The following is a 25,799-nucleotide window of genomic DNA, read 5'->3' as shown; positions in this document are numbered from 1 at the left end:
AGGACACATGTTGCAATGAGCAAGATGTGCTCATAAGTCATCGAAGAGACAGCCTGGTTTGAGAAATGATTCTTGTTGAGGCATTTTAAGAGAGAAAGGAGATAAATCTTATGTTGTATCTATAGTATTGCCAGTGCATCTCACTAGATATGCCAGGCCCTCATTCTTCATCTGCCCCAAGTTTAAAATTTGAATATTCATTAATATCTTCTAGTCTTTGAGATTCCCCTCTGTGAATTTGTGACATATGTCCTGGTGTAATAATAAACTTTATTTACTCTTTTCTTGGTTGACTCTGAGTGCTTTTATTAGTTACAATTTTATTTTATTCCTCTTTAATTTTTCCATTTTAGTCCCTCTACTATCTTCTACATACTCACATATATTATTACTGCTACCACACCATCAAGTTTGCTTGTGAATGAGGACAATTTAAAAACTTAAAGCTAAGTGTTTCTCAGTCTGTAGTCCATATTTTCTACATTACCTATGTTTTCTACATTTTTACGTTAATGAGCTTTCCTGAATTTAAATTAAAATTTAAAGCAAACTGAATATTTATTTTTCATTCATACATAGATGTATTCAACAAATATTTACTATATGCTGGTTGCTAGTACGGTGTAGATTCTGATTTCTTCAGCCAAGTACAGGAGAATTAGCTGCAGAAGTTGATTATAGACCATTCTATTTGCTTTTTCTGTTTGGGATTTTCAAGCATCCTATTCTGAGTCTTAGATTACAGACACAATATATAAAAACTAGTATTTCTGAGTTCCTTAGAATTCTGGTGGTTTATCTTACTATTGCGTTTATATTTGGGATGCTGTGATTTATAAATCCTGTAATATCAGTGTGCTTCCCTTGTGTCTCAACTGGTAAAGAATCCACCTGCAATGCAGGTGACCTGGTTTTGATCCCTGGGTTGGGAAGATCTCCTGGAGAAGGGAAATGCTACCCACTCCAGTATTCTGGCCTGGAGAATTCCATGGATTGTATACTCCATGGGGTTGCAAAGAGTTGGACATGATTGAGCGACTTTCACTTCAGTTTACTTCACTTTTCATATCAATGGAAAAACTTTATATCATAATCTTAATAATGGCCCACTCTTGACGTTTTAAAGAAATAGTTAAAAATAATAAGTTATTGTTCAGTCGCTAAGTCATGTCTGACTCTTGTGACACCATGGACTGTAGCATGCCAGGCTTCCCTGTCCTTCACCATCTCCTGGAGTTTGCTCAGATTCAAGTTCACTGAGTCGATGCCATCCAACTATCTCATCCCCTGTTGCCCCTTCTCCTTTTGTTTTCAGTCTTTCCCAGCATCAGGGTCTTTTCCAGTGAGTTGGATCTTAGCATCAGGTGGCCCAGAGTATTGGAGCTTTAGCTTTAGCATCAGTCCTTCCAATGAATATTCAGGGTTGATTTCTTTCAGGATTGACTGGTTTGATCTTGCTGTCCGAGATAGTGAACATCAAAAATGGCTCAATCCTCTTTAGTTAATGCTATTTATTCTGACAAAATATTAGCAACAATCAACCATCAAGCTATAAAGAAATGGTCAATTAAAATATGATAAATGGCTTAGTTCAGTTCAGTTCAGTAGCTCAGTCGTGTCCGACTCTTTGCGACCCCATGAATCGCAGCACGCCAGGCTTCCCTGTCCATCATCAACTCCCGGAGTTCACTCAGACTCACGTCCATTGAGTAAGTGATGCCATCCAGCCATCTCATCCTCTGTCATCCACTTCTCCTCCTGCCCCCAATCCCTCCCAGCATCAAAACCTTTTCCAATGAGTCAACCCTTCGCATGAGGTGGCCAAAGTACTGGAGTTTCATCTTTAGCGTCATCCTTTCCAAAGAAATATCAGGGCTGATCTCCTTCAGAATGGACTGGTTGGATCTCCTTGCAGTCCAAGGGACTCTCAAGAGTCTTCTCCAACACCATAGTTCAAAAGCATCAATTCTTCAGTGCTCAGCCTTCTTCACAGTCCAACTGTCACATCCATACATGACTACTGGAAAAACCATAGCCTTGACTAGACAGACCTTAGTCGGCAAAGTAATGTCTCTGCTTTTCAATGTGCTATCTAGGTTAGTCATAACTTTTCTTCCAAGGAGTAAGTGTCTTTTAATTTCATGGCTGCAGTCACCATCTGCAGTGATTTTGGAGCCCCCCAAAATAAGTCTGACACTGTTTCCACAGTTTTCCCATCTATTTCCCATGAAGTGATGGGACCAGAAGCCATGATCTTTGTTTTCTGAATGTTGAGCTTTAAGCCAACTTTTTCACTCTCCTCTTTCACTTTCAACAAGAGGCTTTTGAGTTCCTCCTCACTTTCTGCCATAAGGGTGGTGTCATCTGCATATCTGAGGTTATTGATATTTCTCCTGACAATCTTGATTCCAGCTTGTGTTTCTTCCAGTCCAGCGTTTCTTATGATGTACTCGGCATAGAAGTTAAATAAGCAGGGTGACAGTATACAGCCTAGACGTACTCCTTTTCCTATTTGGAACCAGTCTGTTGTTCCATGTCCAGTTCTAAATGTTGCTTCCTGACCTGCATATGGGTTTCTCAAGAGGCAGGTCAGGTGGTCTGGTATTCCCATCTGTTTCAGAATTTTCCACAGTTTATTGTGATCCACACAGTCAGAGGCTTTGGCATAGTCAATAAAGCAGAAGTAGATGTTTTTCTTGAACTCTCTTGCTCTTTCCATGATCCAGCGGATGTTGGCCATTTGATCTCTGGTTCCTCTGCCTTTTCTAAAACCAGCTTGGACATCAGGAAGTTCATGGTTCACATATTGCTGAAGCCTGGCTTGGAGAATTTTTAGCATGACTTTACTAGCATGTGAGATGAGTTCAATTGTGTGGTAATTTGAGCATTCTTTGGCATTGCCTTTCTTTGGGATTGGAATGAAAACTGACCTTTTCCAGTCCTGTGGCCACTGCTGAGTTTTCCAAATTTGCTGGCATATTGAGTGCAGCACTTTTACAGCATCATCTTCCAGGCTTTGAAACAGCTCCACTGGAATTCCATCACCTCCACTAGCTTTGTTTGTAGTGATGCTTCCTAAGGCCCACTTGACTTCACACTCTAGATGAATGATCTCACCGTCATGATTATCTGGGTCATGATGATCTTTTTTGTACAGTTCTTCTGTGTATTCTTGCCACCTCTTTTTAATATCTTCTGCTTCTGTTAGGTCCATACCATTTCTGTCCTTTATTGAGTCCATCTTTGCGTGAAATGTTCCCTTGGTACCTCTAATTTTCTTGAAGAGATCTCTAGTCTTTCCCATTCTGTTCTTTTCCTCTATTTCTTCGCATTGATTGCTGAGGAAGGCGTTCTTGTCTCTTCTTGCTATTCTTTGGAATTCTGCATTCAGATGCTTATATCTTTCCTTTTCTCCTTTGTTTTTCACTTCTCTTCTTTTCACAGCTATTTGTAAGGCCTCCCCAGACAGCCATTTTGCTTTTTTGCATTTCTTTTCTATGGGGATGGTCTTGATCCCTGTCTCCTGTACAATGTCATGAACCTCATTCCATAGTTCATCAGGCACTCTATCTATCAGATCTAGGCCCTTAAATCTATTTCTCACTTCCACTGTATAATTATAAGGGATTTGATTTAGGTCATACCTGAATGGTCTTGTGGTTTTCCCTACTTTCTTGAATTTAATTCTGAATTTGGTAATAAGAAGTTCATGATCTGAGCCACAGTCAGCTCCTGGTCTTGTTTTTGTTGACTCTATAGAGCTTCTCTTTGCAGCTTCTTTGGCTGCAAAGAATGTAATCAATCTGATTTCAGTGATAAATGGCTTATAAGAACATTAAACAACTGTTTCATTGAGAACTGTGTGGCAGGATTATTCTTCAGCATAGGAAAATGTTTATAATGTTATTATAGGTCTGTTTCCCCAGTAAACAGGCTCTGAGATGGAGACCTATGCTCAGAAAGGCTATTGGATAGTGCTCTTAGGGTCAATGACCTAACAAGACAAACCAAAGTAGGTTTCAGTACCTGAAAATAGTCCTTTGTGGTTCATAACACCACCCTTTAGTCATCCTTGCATGAAATTTTCATGCAAGAAGGTATGTCTTCATAGCTTAGCAGTTTTATGACTATTTCCCTGTAAGTATGTGAAGAAAGTAGAATGGGGGAGAGAGAAGTTAAACTGCTTTGCAAAGGCACAATCACAACAAATGTCTCAGCTAATCCCTTTAGAATTGTCCCCCACTGAGGCAAGGATATCTTGCCTTTGTATTACAGCTTGCCACCTTCCAAACCAAACTAACTTCTGGATTCAGGCTGACCTGGGGAAAGGATGGACATTGGGCCAGGCAGTTCTCTTCAATTGAAAGCAGTTCCCAGAGCAAGACTCAGCCTGGAGCTGATAGCTTAACATGCTCCCAGCATCTACTATAGATGAAATATTACACAAAAGGAAAAAAATACACAAATGTTTTATGTACATTATTATGAATTCCACCGTAATATATGTATGAGTGAGTGAGTGAGTGAGTGAGTGAGTGAAAGTCACTCAGCCATGTCCGACTCTTTGTGACCCCATGGACTGTAGCCCACCAGACTCTTCTCTGTCCATGGGATTCTCCAGGCAAGAATACTGGAGTGGGTTGCCATTCCCTTCTCCAGGGAATGTATGTATGAGTACATACATATCATACATACATATTGGGAGAGGACACAGAAAAATGAACACAGCAGTACTGCAAAACTGAAGTAGGTGATCCAGTATTTAGGACGCTGCACTTCCACTGCAGCAGGGTGCACAGTGACCTCTGGTTGGATGTTAGGCAATATGGCCAAAAAAAAAAAAAAAAAAGTGAGTGAATTCATAAGAACATAGCTTTTTGTCAAATAAGCCATTAAGTGAAAAATATTGTAGTTTCCATTACAGTATCAGAAGAACTCAAGTGTATATTGTCTTTGTATCTCCCAATTTTAAAAGATTACTATTTTTATTAATTATTGAATGTCTCAGGCTTTCTTCTGTGTTCTATTTGTGGAATATCTTCAGGTGTGGTATGACAAACATAGCTCAGTGTTGCTGTCAGGTTCACTTTAAGATAGTAACACATATGAACAGTTGCTCTGCTTTGGCTAGTTTCAGCCATTCCTAGGGTGGCCTCACCTATGAGGCAAAAGAAGCAATGGTCATGGGTTCAGTCCCTATGTATGCCATTGATACTTTTTTCACAGCCTTAAATTACTTTCATACCCAACATAACATCTTATATGTATGTGATCAAAAGGAAATTAGGAATGAAAAAATGTGAATGGAACAGGGTAAATAAATCAAATGTGATACTGAAAAAGAGTTTGAAATTGTAAAATATACAGATTTTTGTTAATTTTATCTATTTTCAAGAACACAACTTTTATTCCAAAAGTTAATCCTCTCTGTGCAAATTGGATAGAGGCATAGCTCCTAAGACTGTTAGAACAGTTGAGGAGGGTGAATCATAATTTAGTGATTATAAAAAGCATAGTAAAAAGTCGTTAACAGTGATGAACATTTCTGAGTAAGCCCTCTTAGGATACATCATTGTGAAGATTATGCTCTTCTGGGCTTTTCTGGTGACTCAGTGGTAAAAATCCACCTGCAGTGCAGGAGACCTGAGTTTGATCCCTGGGTTGGGAAGACCCCCTTGAGAAAGCAAAGGCTACCCACTCTAGTATCCTTGCCTAGAGAATTCCATGGACAGAGGAGCCTGGTGGGCTACAGTCCATGGGGCACAAAGAGTTGAAAACGACTGAACATCTAAGCACAAGTCATTCATTGTGGCCTCCAATTTGAATTGGGCCAGTTATCACTAGCAGAAATCATAATCCATTTATTTGCATAATAATTCTCTTCCTTAAATTCTTAGCCACCAAGTAAAAGACTGGTAAAAAGTGCAGGCATGAGAAATACCAAGAGTACATCTCTGGGGGAGATTTGAAAGCCTGTGAGACATTGACATATTTTCACAGTGTGGCTGGTGCATTTCAGAAGTGGGGACCAGGTGTGGGTACAAGGCTGAGGCAGATGCTTCTGTAACTCCTCTTCTTAATTAGCTCATCTTTGTGCATTTTTTGAATCTGTACCACACTGTTGTGGGACTGTTGGCTTAGTGTCCTACACAGCGACATATCAGGATGCTAAGGAAGGAAGACCGTGAAATGTGATGAGCTCTTAGTCACCTGACAGGTGGGCACTTCTAATGGCAAGCATAGCACAGAGCCCTGATAAGGCCACATGATTATAGATGTGCTGCCCTGAGTCTGTCCATTTCTTCGTTCACACTTGGGGCTGCTTATTGGCAAAGGGACAAGAATTTGTCAAAGGATAAGCATTCACACCTATTAAATTAGTCATTTAGTATAACTTGCCCACACTTACGTAAAAACACCTGCCAGCGAACATTGGAGGGCATGAAAAATAGCAGTGGAAAAGCTATATGTATGCTCATGCACCCATACAAGCATCTATATTCATTATAGATATTACATAATATATATCTTATGTGATATGTATATATTATATATAGAGATGTGGTCAGTCACACACAGCCATATTTGTTTATTCATTAACTGATACTTTCATCTATTCATTCAAAAAAATTACTAGAAACAGGCACTGTGCCAGGGATTAGGATTACAATAGTGGTCTTTGTTTAGTTTCTCAAATGTGTCATTTTAGTTTCTCTTCCGAGATGCTTGCATACATGTTCCTTTGGACTAGAATGGCTTTTCTTTCCTCCTTCTTGGCTACCTAGGTAAATTTTATGAATCTTTCAGATGTGTCACCTTTTAAATGATGTTTCCTTTGAACCAGTGATCATATTAGGTCCCAGTTATATGCTCTCATAGGATTCTGTACCTCATCATCCTAATACTTATCATAATGTGATTTCTCTGTACAGTTGTTGGATTATGTGTACAATTACTGGATTACACTATCTTTCACATAGCTCAATACAGGTAAGATCCACATCTATTCTGAACACCATAGTTTCTTTAGTGCTCACTGAGACTGATACAGAACAGATGTTATCTTTTTTTTAAATAAATTAATGAATAGTCAGAATGACATCAATTTTGTTTTCAAAGAGATTTTCTGGTTGAGAGGGTGGGCCTGCTAGTATCTGTTGTGTGATAAATATTAGGAAGTACTCTGGAAATCAAAGAATTGGAGGCATCTATCTCAGCCTATGATTGTCAAGGAAAGTTTTCTGGAAGAATTTGGGTGTAAGTATCTGCAAGATCAGTTCAGTTGTTCAGTTCAGTTCACTCAGTCATGTCCAACTCTTTGTGACCTTATGAACTGCAGCATGCCAGGCTTTCCATCATCAACTCCCAAAGCTTACTCAAACTCATGTCCATTGAGTCAGTCATGCCATCCAACATCTAATCTTCTGTCGTCCCCTTCTTCTCCTGCTTTCAATCTTTCCCAGCATCAGAGTCTTTTCAAATGAGTCAGTTCTTCACATCAGGTGGCCAAAGTATAGGAGTTTCAGGTTCAGCATCAGTACTTCCAGTGAATATTCAGGACTGGTTTCCTTTAGGATTGACTGATTTGATCTCCTTGCAGTCCAAAGGACTCTCAAGAGTCTTCTCCAACACCATACTTCAAAAGCATCAATTCTTTGGTGCTCAGCTTTCTTTATGGTCCAACTCTCACACCCATACATGACTACTGGATAAACCATACCTTTGACTAGACAAACCTTTGTTGGTAAAGTAATGTCTCTGCTTTTTAATATGCCGTCTTGTTTGGTCATAGCTTTTCTTCCAAGGAGCAAGCATCTTTGAATATCATGGCTGAAGTCACCATCTGCAGTGATTTTGGAGCCCCAAAGAATAAAGTCTGTCATCATTGCCATTGTTTCCCCATCTGTTTGCCATGAAGTGATGGGACCAGATGCCATGATCTTAGTTTTCTGAATGTTGACTTTTAAGTCTTTTAAACTTTTTCATTTTCATCAAGAAGCTCTTCAGTTATTTTTCACTTTCTGCCATAGAGTGGTGTCATCTGCGTATCTGAGGTTATTGATATTTCTCCCAGCAATCTTGATTCCAGCTTGTGCTTCATCCACCCGCATTTTGCATAATATACTCTGCATAGAAGTTAAATAAGCAGGGTGACAATATACAGCCCTGATGTACTCGTTTCCCAATTTGGAACCAGTCTGTTGTTTCATGTCCAGTTCTAACTGTTGTTTCTTGACCTGCATACAGATTTCTCAGGAGGCAGGTAAGGTGGTCTGGTATTCCCATCTCTTCAAGAATTTTGACAGTTTGTTGTAATCCACACAGTTAAAGGCTTTGGAGTAGTCAGTAAAGCAGAAGTAGAGTTTTTTTTTTGGAACTCTCTTGCTCTTTCACATGTAACAATGAAGTCATTCAAAATTTGGAAAGTAGTATGTCTAAAATCATTGCAGATGGTTACTGCAGCTATGAAAATAAAAGACTCTTGCTCCTTGCAAGAAAGGCTATGACAAGCCTAGGCAGCATATTAAAAAGCAGAGACATTACATTGCTTAAAGAACTCCATATTGTAAAAGATATGGTGTTTTCAGTAGTCATGCATATCAATAATCTCAGATATGCAGACGACATCACCCTTATGGCAGAAAGTGAAGAGGAACTCAAAAGCCTCTTGATGAAAGTGAAAGAGGAGAGCGAAAAAGTTGGCTTAAAGCTCAACATTCAAAAAACGAAGATCATGGCATCTGGTCCCATCACTTTATGGGAAATGGATGGGGAAACAGCGGAAACAGTGTCAGACTTTATTTTTTGGGGCTCCAAAATCACTGCAGATGGTGATTGCAGCCATGAAATTAAAAGACGCTTACTCCTTGGAAGGAAAGTTATGACCAACCCAGACAACATATTGAAAAGCAGAGGCATTACTTTGCCAACAAAGGTCTGTCTAGTCAATGCTATGGTTTTTCCAGTGGTCATGTATGGATGTGAGAGTTGGACTGTGAAGAAGGCTGAGCGCCAAAGAATTGATGCTTTTGAACTGTGGTGTTGGAGAAGACTCTTGAGAGTCCCTTGGACTGCAAGGAGATCCAACCAGTCCATTCTGAAGGAGATCAGCCCTGGGTGTTCTTTGGAAGGAATGATGCTAAAGCTGAAACTCCAGTACTTTGGCCACGTCGTGCGAAAAGTTGACTCATTGGAAAAGACTCTGATGCTGGGAGGGATTGGGTGCAGGAGGAAAGGGGAACAACAGAGGATGAGATGGCTGGATGGCATCACCAACTCGATGGACGTGAGTTTGAGTAAACTCCGGGAGTTGCTGATGGACAGGGAGGCCTGGCGTGCTGCAATTCATGGGGTTATAAAGAGTCGGACATGACTCAGTGACTGAATTTAACTAAACTGTATGGACATGAGAGTTGGACCATTAAGAAAGCTGAGTGCTAAAGTATGGATGCTTTTGAACTGTAGTGTTGGAGAAGACTCTTTTAAGTGTCCCTTGGACTGCAAGAAGATCAAACCAGTCAACCCTAAAGGAAATCAGTCTTGAATATTCACTGGAAGGGCTGATGCTGAAGCTGAAGCTCCAGTACTTTGGCCACCTGATGCAAAGTGTTGGCTCATTGGAAAAGACCCTGGTTCTGGGAATGATTGAAGACAGAGGAGAAGGAGACAGAGATGGTTGCATGGCATCACTGACTCCATGGACATGAGTCTTATCAAATTTGGGAGATTGTGAAGGACAGGGAAGCTTGGTGTGCTGCAGTCCATGGAGTCGCAAAAAGTTGGACATGACTGAGTGTCTGAATAACAACATGGAACTCAATATAAAAAAATAAGCATCCCAATCCAAAAACGGGTTGAAGACCTAAAGTGGCAACTCTCCGAAGAGTACAAACAGATGACCATTACACACATGCAAAGATGCTCAACATCAGTAATTATTAGAGAAATTCAAATGAAAACTGCAATGAACTATCACCTTACACCTCTTGGAATGGTCATCATCAAAAAAAAATCTGTAATGAATAATTGTTTGAGAGGGTCTGGAGAAAAGGAAATTCTCTTCCATTGTTGGTTGGAATACAAATTGATACAGATACCATATAGAGTAGCATGGAGGTTTCTCAAGAACTAAAAGTAATCCCACTGCTGTGCATGTACCCTAAGAAAACAATATTTCAGCATGATGTGTGTACCCCACTCTTAATTGCAGCACTGCTTACAATAATAACCAAGACATGGAAACAACCCAAGTTGTTGCCAACAGATTAATTGATAAAGAAGAAGTGATATAAATATACAAAGGAATATTACTCAGCCATAAAAAAGAATGAATTTGGGAAATTAGTAGAGATGTTGATGGACTTAGAGTCTGTTCTACAAAGTAAAATATGTCAGAAATAGAAAAAATATATTTTAATGCATATAAGTGGAATCTAGAGAAGTTGTACAGATGAACCTATTTCTAAGATAAGAATAGAGATGCAGACATGCAGAATAGACATGTGGACACAAGGTGGTAAGGGAATGATGGGACAAATTAGGAGTAGCTAGGGGTTGACATATATGCACTATAATGTGTAAAGCAGATATCTAGTGGGACATTGCTCTAGAGAACAGAGAACTCAGCTGCATGCTTTTGTGGTGACCTGGATGGGTGGGATGAGGGTGTGGGAAGAAGGTCAAAAAGGGAGGGAATATGTGTATACATCGGAGAAGGCAATGGTGACCCACTCCAGTGTTCTTGTCTGGAGAATCCCAGGGACAGAGGAGCCTGATGGGCTGCCATCTATGGGGTCGCACAGAGTTCGACATGACTGAAGCGGCTTAGCAGCAGCAGTGGCAGCAGCAGCAGCATGGGTATACATATTTATGATTCATTTCATTGTACAACAGAAACTAATGCAATGTTGTAAACCAGTTATACTCCAATAATAATAAAAATAAAAAAGAATGTCAGGGGAGACACACCATATGCACACACACTCATACACACACAAACACATGCACACACATTTATATTTTTTCTAAAATACAATTGTGTTCTATACAATATTCTGACAGTTTTAACAGCTTTTTATTGTGAAATATCACATATATCTTTAGGTCTTTTTGTGTATATATTTGCCAGTTCTGGGTAGGGCATACATAATTTTCTTCTAGATTTTCCTCTACAATATTCATTGTTTTTTTTTAACTTTAAACTTTTAATTGATCTTAAATTTAATTTTTTTCAGTGCTGTGGGATGGTATTTAATTTTTAGTTCTTTAGATGGCTAATGCCATTTAGTAAATTGACCATTCTTTCTCCATTGATTTAAAATGCTAGTTTGTGATATGTTAAAAATTATATACACAGATTTGCTTTTGAATTCTTCCTTTTGACCTAATAGTCTCTTTGTTTCTATAGAAATAAACATTTTTATTATAGTGCATTTTATTTACTCCAATATCTGATTCTTCTTTAGTAGTCCTATTCATGAATTTTTGGCTAAGGGATTTATTCCTTTATGGTAATCAGTAATTTTAAGATTTACTGTATTAATAAAATTTACTGTATTAAATGTATTCTTATGATTTCTTTTTTATTTTTATTTTTATTTTTTTATTAATTTTTTTTTTAAATTTTAAAATCTTTAATTCGTACATGTGTTCCCAAACATGAACCCCCCTCCCACCTCCCTCCCACAGCATCTCTCTGGGTCATCCCCATGCACCAGCCCCATGCATGCTGCACCCTGCGTCAGACATAGACTGGCGATTCAATTCTTACATGATAGTATACATGTTAGAATGCCATTCTCCCAAATCATCCCACCCTCTCCCTCTCCCTCTGAGTCCAAAAGTCCGTTATACACATCTGTGTCCTTTTTCCTGTCTTGCGTACAGGGTCGTCATTGCCATCTTCCTAAATTCCATATATATGTGTTAGTATACTGTATTGGTTTATAGCTTCCATTGCTGCTTTGAATAGGCTGTTTTCACATTTCTACTTCTTGGTCTTTACTGCTAATATAAAAACAGCTATAGATTCTCTATTTTATATTCAGCTACTTACAATGTTTACTTATTAGTTCTAGTAGGTGTTATTTCTTATAAAATAATGTTTTTTTTTGACAAAAATGCAAGAAAGAGCATTGAAATTAAAAGACTTTCTAGGTTTTCTAAGTGTACATTATTTATTAGCAAAAACAGATGATTTTAATTGTTTCTTATATCTCATAGCATTTGCTGGAACCTCCAAGATAATACTGACGAACACTTGTGGTAACAAGCTTATTTGCCCATTTCTGATTTTATCTGAAATGTTCTTCTGATTTTTGAATAGCAGCATTTATTATATTTGGGCAGTTTCCTTATATCCCTGTTTTGCTCAAAATTTTTATTGGAACTGTTAAGTTTCAGAATTTTCAGAATTTACTGATAAAACAATATTTTCTCAGTTTTATAAATACCATAGTTTATTATGCCTATAGATTCTTTATTATTGGGCTTCCCTGGTGGCTCAGGTGATAAAGCGTCTGTCTGTAATGCAGGAGACCCGGTTCGATCCCTGGGTTGGAAAGATCCCCTGGAGAAGAAAATGGCAGCCCACTCCAGTACTCTTGCCTGGAAAATCCCACGGATGGAGGCTCCTGGTAGGCTACAGTTCATGGGGTCACAAAGAGTTGGACATGACTGAGCGAACTGTTAAGTTTCAGACTTTTCAGAATCTACTGATAAAACAATATTATTTTCTCAGTTTTATGCCATAGTTTATTATGCCTATAGATTCTTTAATATTAAACTATTTTTTCATTTGTGATATGAGTACTACTTGGTAATGATGCATCATTCTTTTTTAGATCGTTAAACTCTATTTGCTGCTATTTTATTAATATCAAATATTCATAAGAGAATATGAATATTGTATCAGTTCAGTTCAGTTCAGTCGCTCAGTCATGTCTGACTCTTTGTGACCCCATGAATCGCAGCACGCCAGGCCTCCCTGTCCATCACCATCTCCGGGAGTTCACTCAGACTCATGTCCATTGAGTCCGTGATGCCATCCAGCCATCTCATCCTCTGATATCCCCTTCTCCTCCTGCCCCCAATCCCTCCCAGCATCAGAGTCTTTTCCAATGAGTCAACTCTTCGCATGAGGTGGCCGAAGTACTGGAGCTTCAGCTTTAGCATCATTCCTTCCAAAGAAAGGCTGATCTCCTTCAGAATGGACTGGTTGGATCTCCTTGCAGTCCAAGGGACTCTCAAGAGTCTTCTCCAACACCACAGTTCAAAAGCATCAATTCTTTGGCGCTCAGCCTTCTTCACAGTCCAACTCTCACATCCATACATGACCACAGGAAAAACCATAGCCTTGACTAGATGGACCTTAGTCAGCAAAGTAATGTCTCTGCTTTTGAATATGCTATCTAGGTTGGTCATAACTTTTCTTCCAAGGAGTAAGCGTCTTTTAATTTCATGGCTGCAGTCACCATCTGCAGTGATTTTGGAGCCCAAAAAAACAAAGTCTGACACTGTTTCCACTGTTTCCCCATCTATTTATTTATCTATTTATTTATCCCGTATTATTTATTTTATTTATCTATTCCCCATCTATTTCTAGTGATGGGACCAGATGCCATGATCTTCGTTTTCTGAATGTGGAGCTTTAAGCCAACTTTTTCACTCTCCTCTTTCACTTTCATCAAGAGGCTTTTTAGCTCCTCTTCACTTTCTGCCATTAGGGTGGTGTCATCTGCATATCTGAGGTTATTGATATTTCTCCCTGCAATCTTGATTCCAGCTTGTGATTCATCCAGTCCAGTGTTTCTCATGATGTACTCTGCATAGAAGTTAAATAAGCAGGGTGGCAGTATACAGCCTTGGTGTACTCCTTTTCCTATTTGGAACCAGTCTGTTGTTCCATGTCCAGTTCTAACTGTTGCTTCCTGACCTGCATCCAGATTTCTCAAGAGGCAGGTCAGGTGGTCTGGTATTCCCATCTCTCTCAGAATTTTCCATAGTTTATTGTGATCCACACAGTCAAAGGCTTTGGCATAGTCAATAAAGCAGAAATAGAGCTACACTTAAATATATGATATATGCTGTGTTCTTTGGAGAGGGAAAGAAATGCTACACATGCAATAAAGAAAGAAATTCCCCTAAAATAGTAGAAACTTTCTGTTTAACTAACGCTTCATAACCTTATATTAACTTTCATTAATAAGAATATTTCTTTTTTACTATTATCCCAACAGTTTTACTTATTTAATATTAAGTACTGGTGGGCTTGCAGTCCATGGGGTCACTAGAGTCGGGCATGACTGAGTGACTTCACCTTCACTTTTCACTTTCATGCATTGGAGAAGGAAATGGCAACCCACTCCAGTATTCTTGCCTGGAGAATCCCAGGGACGAGGGAGCCTGGTGGGCTGCCGTCTTATGGTGTTGCACAGAATTGACACGACTGAAGTGACTTAGCAGCAGTAGCAGCAGCAGCACTCAAGCGAAAAGTTTTTATCCCACCTCACCAAGGTGCAAATGACTGTATTGATAGCTCAGATTCAAAACAATTTCCTTAAAATTACACTTTAGGCAATGAGATTCATTTTGTCTTTCTTTGTTATTATTTAGACATATATAATCAGTTCAGTTCAGTTTAGTTGCTCAGTCGAGTCTGACTCTTTGAGACATCATGGAGTGCAGCACACCAGGCTACCCTGTCCATCACCAACTCCCAGAGCCTGCTCAAACTCATGTCCATGGAGTTGATGCCATCCAGCCATTTCATCCTCTGTCGACCCCTTCTCCTCCTGCCTTCAATCTTTCCCAGCATCAGGGTCTTTTTCAATGAGTCACTTCTTTGCATCTGGTGGCCAAAGTATTAGAGTTTCAGGCTCAGCATCAGTCCTTCCAGTGAATATTCAGGACTGATTTCCTTTAGGGTGGACTGGTTGCATCTCCTTGCGGTCCAAGGGACTCTCAAGAGTCTTCTCCAACGCCACAATTCTAAAGCATCAATTCTTCAGTGCTCAGCTTTCTTTATAGTTCAACTCTCATATCCATACATGACCATGGAAAAACCATAGCTTTGACTAGACAGACCTTTGTTGCAAAGTAATGTCTCTGCATTTTAATATGCTATTGAGGTTTGTCATAGCTTTTCTTCCAAAGAGCAAGCATCAAGCATATTTAATTATAGGGCTTCCCTGGTGGCTCAGATAGAATCTGCATGCAATGGGGGAGACCTGGGTTTGATCCCTGGGTTTGGAAGATCTCCTGGAGAAGGGAAAGGCTACCCACTCCAGTATTCTGGTCTGGAGAATTCCATGGACTGTATAGTTCATGGGGTCACAAACAGTTTGACATGTCTGAGACATATATGATATTTCCCCTTAAACTCTGGGATGTAGAGACTTATTTATTTGTAAATTGTCATGGCACTAGAGTTATATTCTTAAAAAGTGTCATCTGGGTCTCAAACATAGTTGAAAATTGTCTTATTGTCTTGCTAGATAAAATAATTTTTCTTGACAAATAATGTAAGCTGTCACTTGTATGTGGAATCTAAAAAGCCAAACTCATATAGAGAGTAGAATGGTGGTTACCAGGGGACTAGGGGAAATGGGGAGTTATTCTAAGTTCCAGTTAGAAGGTGACTAAGTTTTGGAGATCTAATGCATTTCATTTCGATTACAGTTAACAATTTTGCATTATACATTAAAAGTTAAGAGCAGATTTTAAATATTCTCACCTCAAAAAGAAGAAATTGTAGTTATATGAAATGACAAAGGTTCAAACTGATGGTACAGTGCTAATCATTTTGCAGTATTTAAGTGTATCAAATCAACACTTTGTAGACCTTAAACTTGCACCATGTTATATATCTCAATAAAGCTGGAAAAATTGTTTAAGAAGATAGTTATTTCCTTAAAACGTTGAAATCTGTTGAACTTGAAATACAGTTGTGGTATCATCTTCATAATGGCAGGAAGCAAAGAGGAACTTAACTAAAGAGCCTCTTGATGAGGGGTAAGAGAAGAGTGAAAAAGCTGGCTTAAAATGAAACTTTTAAGAAACTAAGACCGTGGCATCCAATCCATTACTTCATGGCAAATAGATGCAGAAAAAGCAGAAACAGAGGCAGAGTTTATTTTCTTGGGCTCAAAAAATCATTTCCAGGCTTCCCAGGTGGCACCAGTGTTAAGAACCCACCTGCCAATGCAGGAGACACAAGAGACATGGGTTTGATCCCTGGGTCGGGAAGATCCCCTGAAGGAAATGGCAGCTGACTCCAGTATTCTTGCCTGGAGAAGCCCATGGACAGAGGAGCCTGGTGGGCTATAGCCCATATTGTCACAAAGAGGGACACAACTGAAGCGACTGTTAAGTTGGATATGACTGAAATGACATACACACACACACAGATCACTGGATGGTGACTGCAGCCATGAAATTAAAAGACACTTGCTGCTTGAAAGAAAAAGTATGACAAGCCTAGAAAGTGTATTAAAAAAATAGAGACACTACTTTGCCAACAAAAGTCCATATAGTCACAGCTATGGTTTTTCCAGTAATTATGTATGGATGTGAGTGTTGGACTGTAAATAAGTCTGAGCACTAAAGAATTGATGCTTTCAAATTGTGGTTCTGGAGAAGACTCTTGAGAGACCCTTAGACTCCAAGAAGATAAAATCAGTAAATCCTAAAGGAGATCAACCCTGAATGTTCTTTGGAAAGACTGATGTTGAAGCTGAAACTCTAATACTTCGGCCACCTGATGTGAAGAGCCAACTGATTGGAAAAGATCTTGATGCTGGAAAAGACTGAGGGCAGGAGGAGAAGGGGGTAACAGAGGATGAGATGGTTGGATGGCATCACTGACTCAATGGACATGGGTTTGAGAAAGCTCTGGGAGATGGTGGAGGACAGGGAAGCCTGGTGTGCTGCAATCCATGGGTTTGCAGAGTTGGACACAACTTAGCAATTGAACAATAACAACAAAAGTCAGGCAGAATGCTAGGCATTGATATATCAATGAGCAAGACATGCATTTTTTTCTGCCATGCAAATGTTTTACTCATTTAATATTGTACACAATATCACAGATTATTACACATCATCTAGTATTAGACAGACTTCACTTTGAGACCTGGGTCTGTTACCTACAATTGTATGAACATGGTAAGTTTCTTAGCATTCCTTGCTTTTAAAATGAGAGGCATTAAAAGTATCCACTCAATGGGAGTTTTTAAAAATATTAATCTATAAAAATATTTGGCATACCACTTGGCACTAATTTCTCCATTCTTACTGGAACTGCCTAAATTCAATGAATATAATCTTATAAAGACTTTGCAGCATTTCTTTGCTATCTTTGACTCTACTCCTTTCACTCTGAAGTCCAGCTTCTACACTGCTGATTAATTAGCAACTCATCCCACTCTTTTTCATTTCCCCAACCATTTCACACTTACTGCTTGCCCTCCCCTGACTATGCTGGGCTCTTCCATCTCCCTGCTTCATTCATATTTCATTACCATCTGTCTTTTAGAGTTCTTGTTCTCTCCCTATTGGCCTTCTGAACACATACTTTTTCTACAAATTGCTTGTCAAACTCTATCTCCCTGGGGAGAAAGTCAGACATTCATTTTCTCCATATTTCCATAGCTCCTGTGTGCCTCCGTTACAGTCCAGTTATTTGTAACTTAATTATCTGTGGGGGCCCATGAGATAAAAGACTATGTTTTGACTTGGTATCCTTTGGTGTGGCACAACTGTAGCTTGATTCTAGATGAACATTTAGTTTCTATGAATGAATGCTTAGTCACCCTGTGTTAGGCATTATGCTGGTGATAGTATGCAGTTATGTATGCCCCAAGAGGTACACAATGTGAAGTTGGATGAGGAACATAAGATTCATGCCATGAATGAACGTACTATTTCATTTACAATTAAAGGATGTCAGATTTAGCCTATTCATTGTTTTGAAGAGAAAAATTAATAGTAATTTAAAATTCTTGGAACTTCCCTGATGGTCCAGTGGTTAAAAATCTATCTTGCAATGCAGGGGATGCATGTTTGATCCCACATGACATGGGGTAGGTAACTAAAGGTGCCGCAACTACTGAGCCTACATTCTGCAATGAAAGATCCTGTGTGCCGCAACTATGACCTGACACAGCCAAATAAATAATGTTTTTAAAAAATATTCTTTCAACTTACCTGCTAGTGAAAACAGTTTCATTGTAAGTTTTGCCCCTTTAAGGAATGTATTTTTACATACCCAAATTTCAAACTGTCCTAGCTTCTTGTGATATAAGTAGATGAGCATTATCTCTATGTTTCAAGTGATTTACTATAATTAGAGGGTTTGCATCAATCATGAGTGGAATCTTGCATGTGACACTGAACTAAACTACTTGCTCTGTGCTTTCTAAATTTTGAAATGTTTAATGTGGACATCCTGGGCATTGGATCATAGCATATTTGCAAAAGCTGAAGTGATCATTCCTTAGTTTTAATTTTTCAAATTGTAAGAATTTTTTTCTTTTATCAGCTTGCACAGTTTAACAAGTGTGAAACCAAAAATATTTCTTAGTTTATTTAATATGGTGGTGTGTATAGAATTTCTATGTATAGTATTTGCATATAGTATTCAAAATAATTTAATTTTTCTTTATTGATACAAGTCACTTTAGCACAATGGTAGTCCTTAACATTATCATTTGAGTCTTAACCATTGTATCTTAAGTTCAGACGTGCTTTGTAGAGCAGCAAGAATTTCAAGTTCATAGACTGTTGTGCTTATAAAGTAGTTTTTAATTTGTTGCCTCTGATGAATTATACTTACTCGTTATTTTCTGGATGATTTTGGGTGACTATGGCATTGGAAATAGGACATAAGCTTACTGTATTTTATGTGTTCTTAACAATTGTGAGAGTATTTTTAATGTTATGAAAGATGCAAGTTAGAAGCAATTCTCATTTTCTCACCCGTGTATGAAGACCCTAAGTCCTTTTAAGATACAAATCTTCAAACTAAAGAAGAAAGCCTTGGGATATTTTCAGTGGTGCATGGAGTTTTGTTGTTCAGCAATGTAGTGAGATTATAAGAATTTTATTTACTCTGAATTTCATATTTAATGAGAATTAAATACTAAATAAGAAGATCAAACCAGTCAGTCCTAAAGGAAATCAACCCTGAATATTCATTGAAAGAACTAATGCTGAAGCTAAAGCTCCACTACTTTGGCCATGTAATGCGAAGAGCTGACTCGTTAGAAAAGACCCTGATGTTGGGAAAGATTGAAGGCAAGGGAAGGGGATGACAGAGGATGAGATGGTTGGATGGCATCACCAACTCAATGAACGTGAGTTTGAGCACGTTCCAGGAGATGGTGAAGGACAGGGAAGCCTGGCATGCTGCAGTCCATGGGGTCACAAAGAGTTGGACATGACTGAGTGACTGAACAACAACAAGAAATTAATAATTAAAATAATAACAACAGTGAATATTGTCATTAAAGGAATGTAAGTTTAATTTGCATTAGAATTTTTTAGTTACAGTATAGTGGTGATGATGTAAGGATTTTATATAGGAAGAAGTTTTAGGGAAGGGCATTTCAGACAGCTGGTAATCCAACCAGGAGATAATGGTTTATAATCCAAGAGAGAAGAGAGATTTAGGAGGAAGAGGAGATGAACACTGTCAAACTAAAGGGGAAAAAAGCAACCAAAGTTAAATAAGATAAGGACAAAATATGATATATTGGATTAGCTAATTACAAAAGCAGTTTCAATGGAGCAGTTGGAGAAGGAACCAAATTTCAGTGAATATCATCTATCTTGTTTTCTTTCTTTCACAGTTAAGAACTAGACAGAAAATTGCTATTATTACCATTTCTGACTGGCATTATTGTTAGTGAATATAACATATGTTGAAGTTCAGTCTTGTAACATGACAATATGAGAAGGGTGGTGATGTTTCAATCCTAGCAGGTGACTTTCTCAGCTTCTGTCAAATCTATTAAACTAAAATATATGTGAAATACTAATAAAGATAGTGTTTTTAGCTTAGACTTTCTACTTCTCATTTTACATTGATTTTAAGAACTTCTTTGTCAGACCAACCTCTTAACTTGGCTCCCACAATATTTAGACTCTATAGTAAGCTCTCAAAAATATATAATGTATTTGGACTATGTTTTATTTTTTAACAATGTTACTGACTCTGTCTTATCCCCTCACTTCTAGACGGGGAGAACTTATAGGGAATAGCGCACTAAGCCATAGGCAACATAGACTGGCTTGCATTCTAACCGGACACTAGCAAAGGGACCTGTCTTTTCCTGTCAGATTTTTGGGACTTCCTTATAAGATGAGATAGATAAGAAACAAAATATGAGTATATGTAAACAACATATAACTGATTTCAGCCAAAGTCAAAGGAGAAGCAATAGGGTAACTCTACAAAGAAGGTTTATTTACGATACAAACTCAACTCTTTCATCTGTGCAGTGTTCTTTCTCAGGGCGGATCTTACTATTGATAGATCATATATGATCCTGCTTGAAATTACTATATAATGCATTGTGTATATTTATTTATCACCATAATTCCATTATTAAAAGGTAGATTTCCTTTTGCCATGGCATCTGGGAATAAGTATGAATGGAGAAAACTTAACAAAGACTTTTAACTCTGTCTGGTCAAATTCCTATTCCAGTTTTGTCTGCTTTCATTTTTGTGAATGAAGGAATGAATGCAGATCATTCCACAGTTTTAATTCCTTGTTTTGTCTCTTCATTCTTGGGGTCTAGCTGACCTGCATGATTTTTTTTGAGATTACCATTGTAACTTAAGCAATTCTGTCTATTCAAGATAACCTGGTGCTTGTCTCTGCTTGTGTACCATAGAGTCCCTCTCTGGTTATATTTCCCATTTAACAAATAAATTGTGATAATTAATAATATTGAATGGACATAATAGCATCTTAAAATTATTCAATGGTGAGGGAAATTGCTAAGTAAAATATAATATTCATGGTAATTATAGTGAATGGGATATAATATTGAAAAACAGCTAGATTAGCAGGTTTTAAAAAGATCATGCTCCAGGGGTTGAGGGGACCCAGGAATGAATAGGTGGAGCACAACAGATTTTAGGGCAGCAAAACTACTCTGCATGATACTAAAATGGTGGGCACATATTATTACGCATTTGTCTAAACTCAAGGATATATAACATCAAGAGTGAATCCTAATGTAAACCATGAACTTTGGATGATAGTGTTATATAAATATAGGTTCATTGATTGTAACAAATGTACCACTGTAGTGTACAATATCAATAGTTTCCAGGGGAGGAGGTTGTGTCCGGGAAGTGAACGGGAGTACGTGGACAATATATTCAACTAAGTTTTCCTATGTATCTAAAACTACTCTAAAAATAGTATATTTAAAATTAAACAACAACAAAATGTTTATGCTCATTAACATCTTAGAAGCATCCAGAAGATGAACTGAAATTTACTTTCTCTAAATCAAAATGAGTGACTTAACGTATTGGGGAAATTTGTGTACCCAAGGGGACTGCTTCTCTTGCTTTGGTCACTAGCTACTCTTCTGATAAACATTTAAAAAGCTATAAATTCATTTACTTAAAAGCTATAAATTCAATTACTTGTATTATATCTTATTAACATTTGCTTCCATTTACCTCTAGGTTTGAAGTTTGAGGAAATCCAAGAAAGATTTGGTGAGGAGTTCTTTAATATATGCTTTGATGACAATGAGAGAGTCCTTCGAGCTGTAGGTGGCACGTTGCAGGACTTTTTTAATGGCTTTGATGCTTTGTTGGAACATATTAGAACTTCTTTTGGAAAACAGGCCACTCTAGAGTCACCATCATTCCTATGCAAAGAGCTCCCAGAAGGTACTCTTATACTCCACTACTTCCACCCTCACCACATTGTGGGGTTTGCAATGCTTGGAATGATTAAGGCTGCAGGAAAGAAGATCTATCGGCTGGATGTGGAAGTGAACCAGGTCGCTGAGAAACTGTGCTCTGATGGTTCAAACCCAGGCAATTGTAATGGCCTCGCTTTCCTTATCAGACTATGTGAAAATGCTAATATCACGAAGAACCTTCCTCAGGGAACATCCCAAGTTCCTGCAGACCTCAGAATTAGCATCAACACCTTCTGCAGAGCCTTCCCTTTTCACTTGATGTTTGACCCCCACATGTCAGTCCTTCAGCTGGGGGAAGGCCTAAGGAAGCAGCTCCGATGTGACACTCACAAAGTGCTCAAGTTTGAGGACTGCTTTGAGATCATTTCTCCGAAGGTTAATGCCACCTTCGAAAGGGTTCTGCTGCGCCTGTCCACCCCATTTGTGATTAGGACCAAGCCTGAGGCTTCTAGCACTGAGAATAAAGACAAGGTAAGTGGCCATGTTGATATGGGTGAAAGGAACTGGGAGATTTCATAATTCTTTTAGTATATTACATGCTGGCAGTACTTATAATTATTTAGGCAAGAGAACCTAGAGTGCCATTTAGAAAATTACTGGTTTCTGGATATGTATAAAAAGACTTGACCCTATTCCCAGCCATTTTGCATATTGTCTGCCTCTTTCATTAATCTATTTCATCACACAAAAAGCAGACATTTATTATTACTAGCCATAGTAATTACAAAAATGATAGGATTTACTAAAGACCTGATATTATAAATCCACGAATATTTCCACTGATTGAGTCAAGCTCTGAGAGAAATAGTAAGACTCACTTCAACATTGTGGGAATTGCTTGCCTTATCCTTGAATAAATACAAGTAAAAGCTAGCTACACTTTGAATATGTTATGTTCTAAATTTCACAACCTAGGAACTCTGGTTTACATCCTATTTTTCTTAATATGCAGAACAATATATTAAGTGACTATATCAAAACTTCTAATTAAATTTTAATGTTGAAAAATAGGCATTTCTTTAGAACATTTTCACTCCTTGAGAGAATACACTGGAATTATTCTATTTTTTAAATTTAAGGAATATTAAAGCTGTGATTTTTGCTTTCTAGAAGTACAGTATTTGGCTAGGAGGGATTGAAGCATTTTGGGCCTTAAAATTGAAGTTAATATTATCGAAAATGTGCTTGAAGTAAAATATATTGTTGTCAATGTTGATTGCTTTATATATTTTATAGATTTTAGAACAATCAATTCAATTTAAAGTTACTGCTTCAAGTCCCCCCCCCCCTATATTTCATCTGGCTTGTATGTCTATTTAATTTGTATATCACAGTAAAAAATAGACAAAATGAGATGATGACTCAAATGTCAAGGCCCCCTGCAAGTTCCAATAATAAGAAACTGCTCATTAAGAAGATCCAATTATAATTTAAATATGTTAGTGGCTGTTTAAAAATAAACTAGCAATAGACAGCATTTTTATTTAAAATAGGGATACCAATCCTCTTGTTCTGTTTACATTTCTGCTTATTCACCTGGGTTTGCTAGAATGAGACATTCAAGAGGCTACAGTTAGTCCAAACAAAATTATAGTCAATAAAGTTATGACACGGAATCTTAACCAGATGAGTGATATTTTTCAGTTATTTTAGTGTCAAAATTATAGTTTTCTAAAACATGAAGAGAAGAAAATCAGAATTAAAAATTATGATCCTGTTGATAAATTTGGCCTTGATTCATGATTTTTTTTCTGTAATTGCTGGCCTTGTTAATAGTTGTCTGAAGTTTCCAGTTTTATATTGGACTTTTATAAGAAAGTGCTATTTTTCAACGGTGTAAGATATTTAGTCTTTAGTCTACAGTGAAGGCTTTCTTTGGAATGTAACTATTTTAGCTATGCACATACTACCAATTATCTACCACCCCCTTCCATCAAAAAGAAAAACAACAAAAAAAAAACCAAGAGCTAATCATAAGCCGAATGATGGTAAATCATTTTCAGAGTGAACTGTATTGCTTTCACCAAACCATGATCTTTGTCATTTTGTGTTGTCAGTTAGGGTTAACTTTGTAGCTAGAGGCAGAATACTCCTGTGAGCAATTTGGTGAGGTAGTCATCATCTTAGTTTCGGAGAATTTATATCTTTATTCTGCTCTAAAGACATGTGTTGATTACCAGAAGCAAGAATGTCACTGAGGGGCATCGAATAGATTTCCAAAGAGAGGCAAAGGGGAATCTGATTTTCGACCAGGAAGAGCTCAATCTGTTATTAAGATTAAGTTAAATATTCCCTGACAAATTAGGCTGCCTATCTTAGAGAGTTATTTGAAAAGATTAAATGATATAATCCATGTAAAATTCTTATATCCTTGGCTTCAGGGTTAAGTGTTGATTAAATGCTCATTATTGTTAATTCTACCATTGTTATAATTATTGTTCCTTTCCTTTTGTAATATTCTTTCTATCCATTCACCTCTCTTCTTGCCTTATGGAAGTAAGTACTGGAGATCAGTAGGTTGAATAATTTTGGGGAAGTACCAGGTCTGCCTAACATCATCATGAAATATGATTTGGGTTTATCTTAATAATGACTAGAAGACTATTTGTCACAAATTCTATAGGATTGTTGTTTGAGTCTGCTTTTTTATTTACAGATTATCATTATTTTAAAGTCCCTAGCTTTCTTTCTTTTTCTTTTAAATTTATTATTTTATTGAAGGATAATTGCTTCACAGAATTTTGTTGTTTTCTGTCAAACCTCAACATGAGTCAGCCATGGGTATACATATATCCCTCCCTTTTGAACCTCCCTCCCATCTTACTCCCCATCCCACCCTTCTAGGTTGACACAGAACACGTGTTTGAGTTTCCTGAGTCATACATCAAATTTCCATTGGCTATTTCACATATGCTAATATAAGATTCCATGTTACTCTTTCCATACATATCACCCTATCATCCCCTTTCCCTATGTCCATAAGTCTATTATCTATGTCTGTTTCACCATTGCTGCCCTGTTAATAAATTCTTCAGTACCATTTTTCTAGATTCTGTATATATATGTTAGAATACAATATTTATCTTTCTCTTTTTGACTCACTTCACTTTGTATAATAGGTTCTAGGTTCATCCACCTCATTAGAACTGACTCAAATGCATTCCTTTTTATGGCTGAGTAATATTCCATTGTGTTTATGTACCACAACGTCTTTATCCATTCATCTGTCGATGGCTATCTAGGATGCTTCCATGTTCTAGGTATTGTAAACAGTGCTGCAGTGAACAATGGGATACACGTGTCTTTTTCAATTTTGGTTTCCTCTGGGTATTTGCCTAGGAGTGGGATTGCTGTGTCATATGGTGGTTTTATTCCTAGCTTTTTAAGGAATCTCCATACCATCTTCTGGGCTTCCCTTATAGCTCAGCCGGTAAAAAATATACCTGCAATGCAGGAGACCTGGGTTCAATTCCTGGATCAGGAAGATCCATGGAGAAGGAAATGGCGACCCACTCCAGTATTCTTGCCTGGAAAATCCCATGGACAGAGGAGCCTGGCAGGCTATAGTCCATGGGGTCGCAAGAGTTGGACACGACTTAGAGACTAAACCACTACCACCATACCATCTTCCATAGTGGCTGTGTCAATTTACATTCCCACCAACAGTGCAAGAGTGTTCCATTTTCTCCACACCCTCGCCAGCATTTATTGTTTGTAGACTTTTTGAGATGGCCGTTCCGACTGGTGTGAGGTGATACCTCATTGTAGTTTTGATTTGCATTTCTCTAATAATTTGAGATGTTGAGCATCTTTTCATGAGTTTGTTAGCCATCTGTATGTCTTCTTTGG

The 25,799-nt window shown here is 38.0% G+C and overlaps 1 protein-coding gene across 1 annotated transcript in view; it reads left to right on the top strand.

Annotated features, from left to right (window-relative positions):
* GUCY1A2 (guanylate cyclase 1 soluble subunit alpha 2) overlaps nt 1-25,799 on the top strand; it is a 462,235-nt gene that overhangs the window by 140,303 nt on the left and 296,133 nt on the right. Inside the window, exon 4 of the mRNA XM_018059849.1 lies at nt 21,706-22,421. Within this exon, the coding sequence (XP_017915338.1) occupies nt 21,706-22,421 (716 nt within the window). The remainder of the gene's footprint in view (nt 1-21,705; nt 22,422-25,799) is intronic.

This window comes from Capra hircus, chromosome 15, assembly GCF_001704415.2.
Source record: "Capra hircus breed San Clemente chromosome 15, ASM170441v1, whole genome shotgun sequence".
Lineage (NCBI taxonomy): Eukaryota > Metazoa > Chordata > Mammalia > Artiodactyla > Bovidae > Capra > Capra hircus.
Note: the sequence above shows the minus strand (reverse complement) of the source record. Positions and strands in the feature narration are given on the sequence as shown.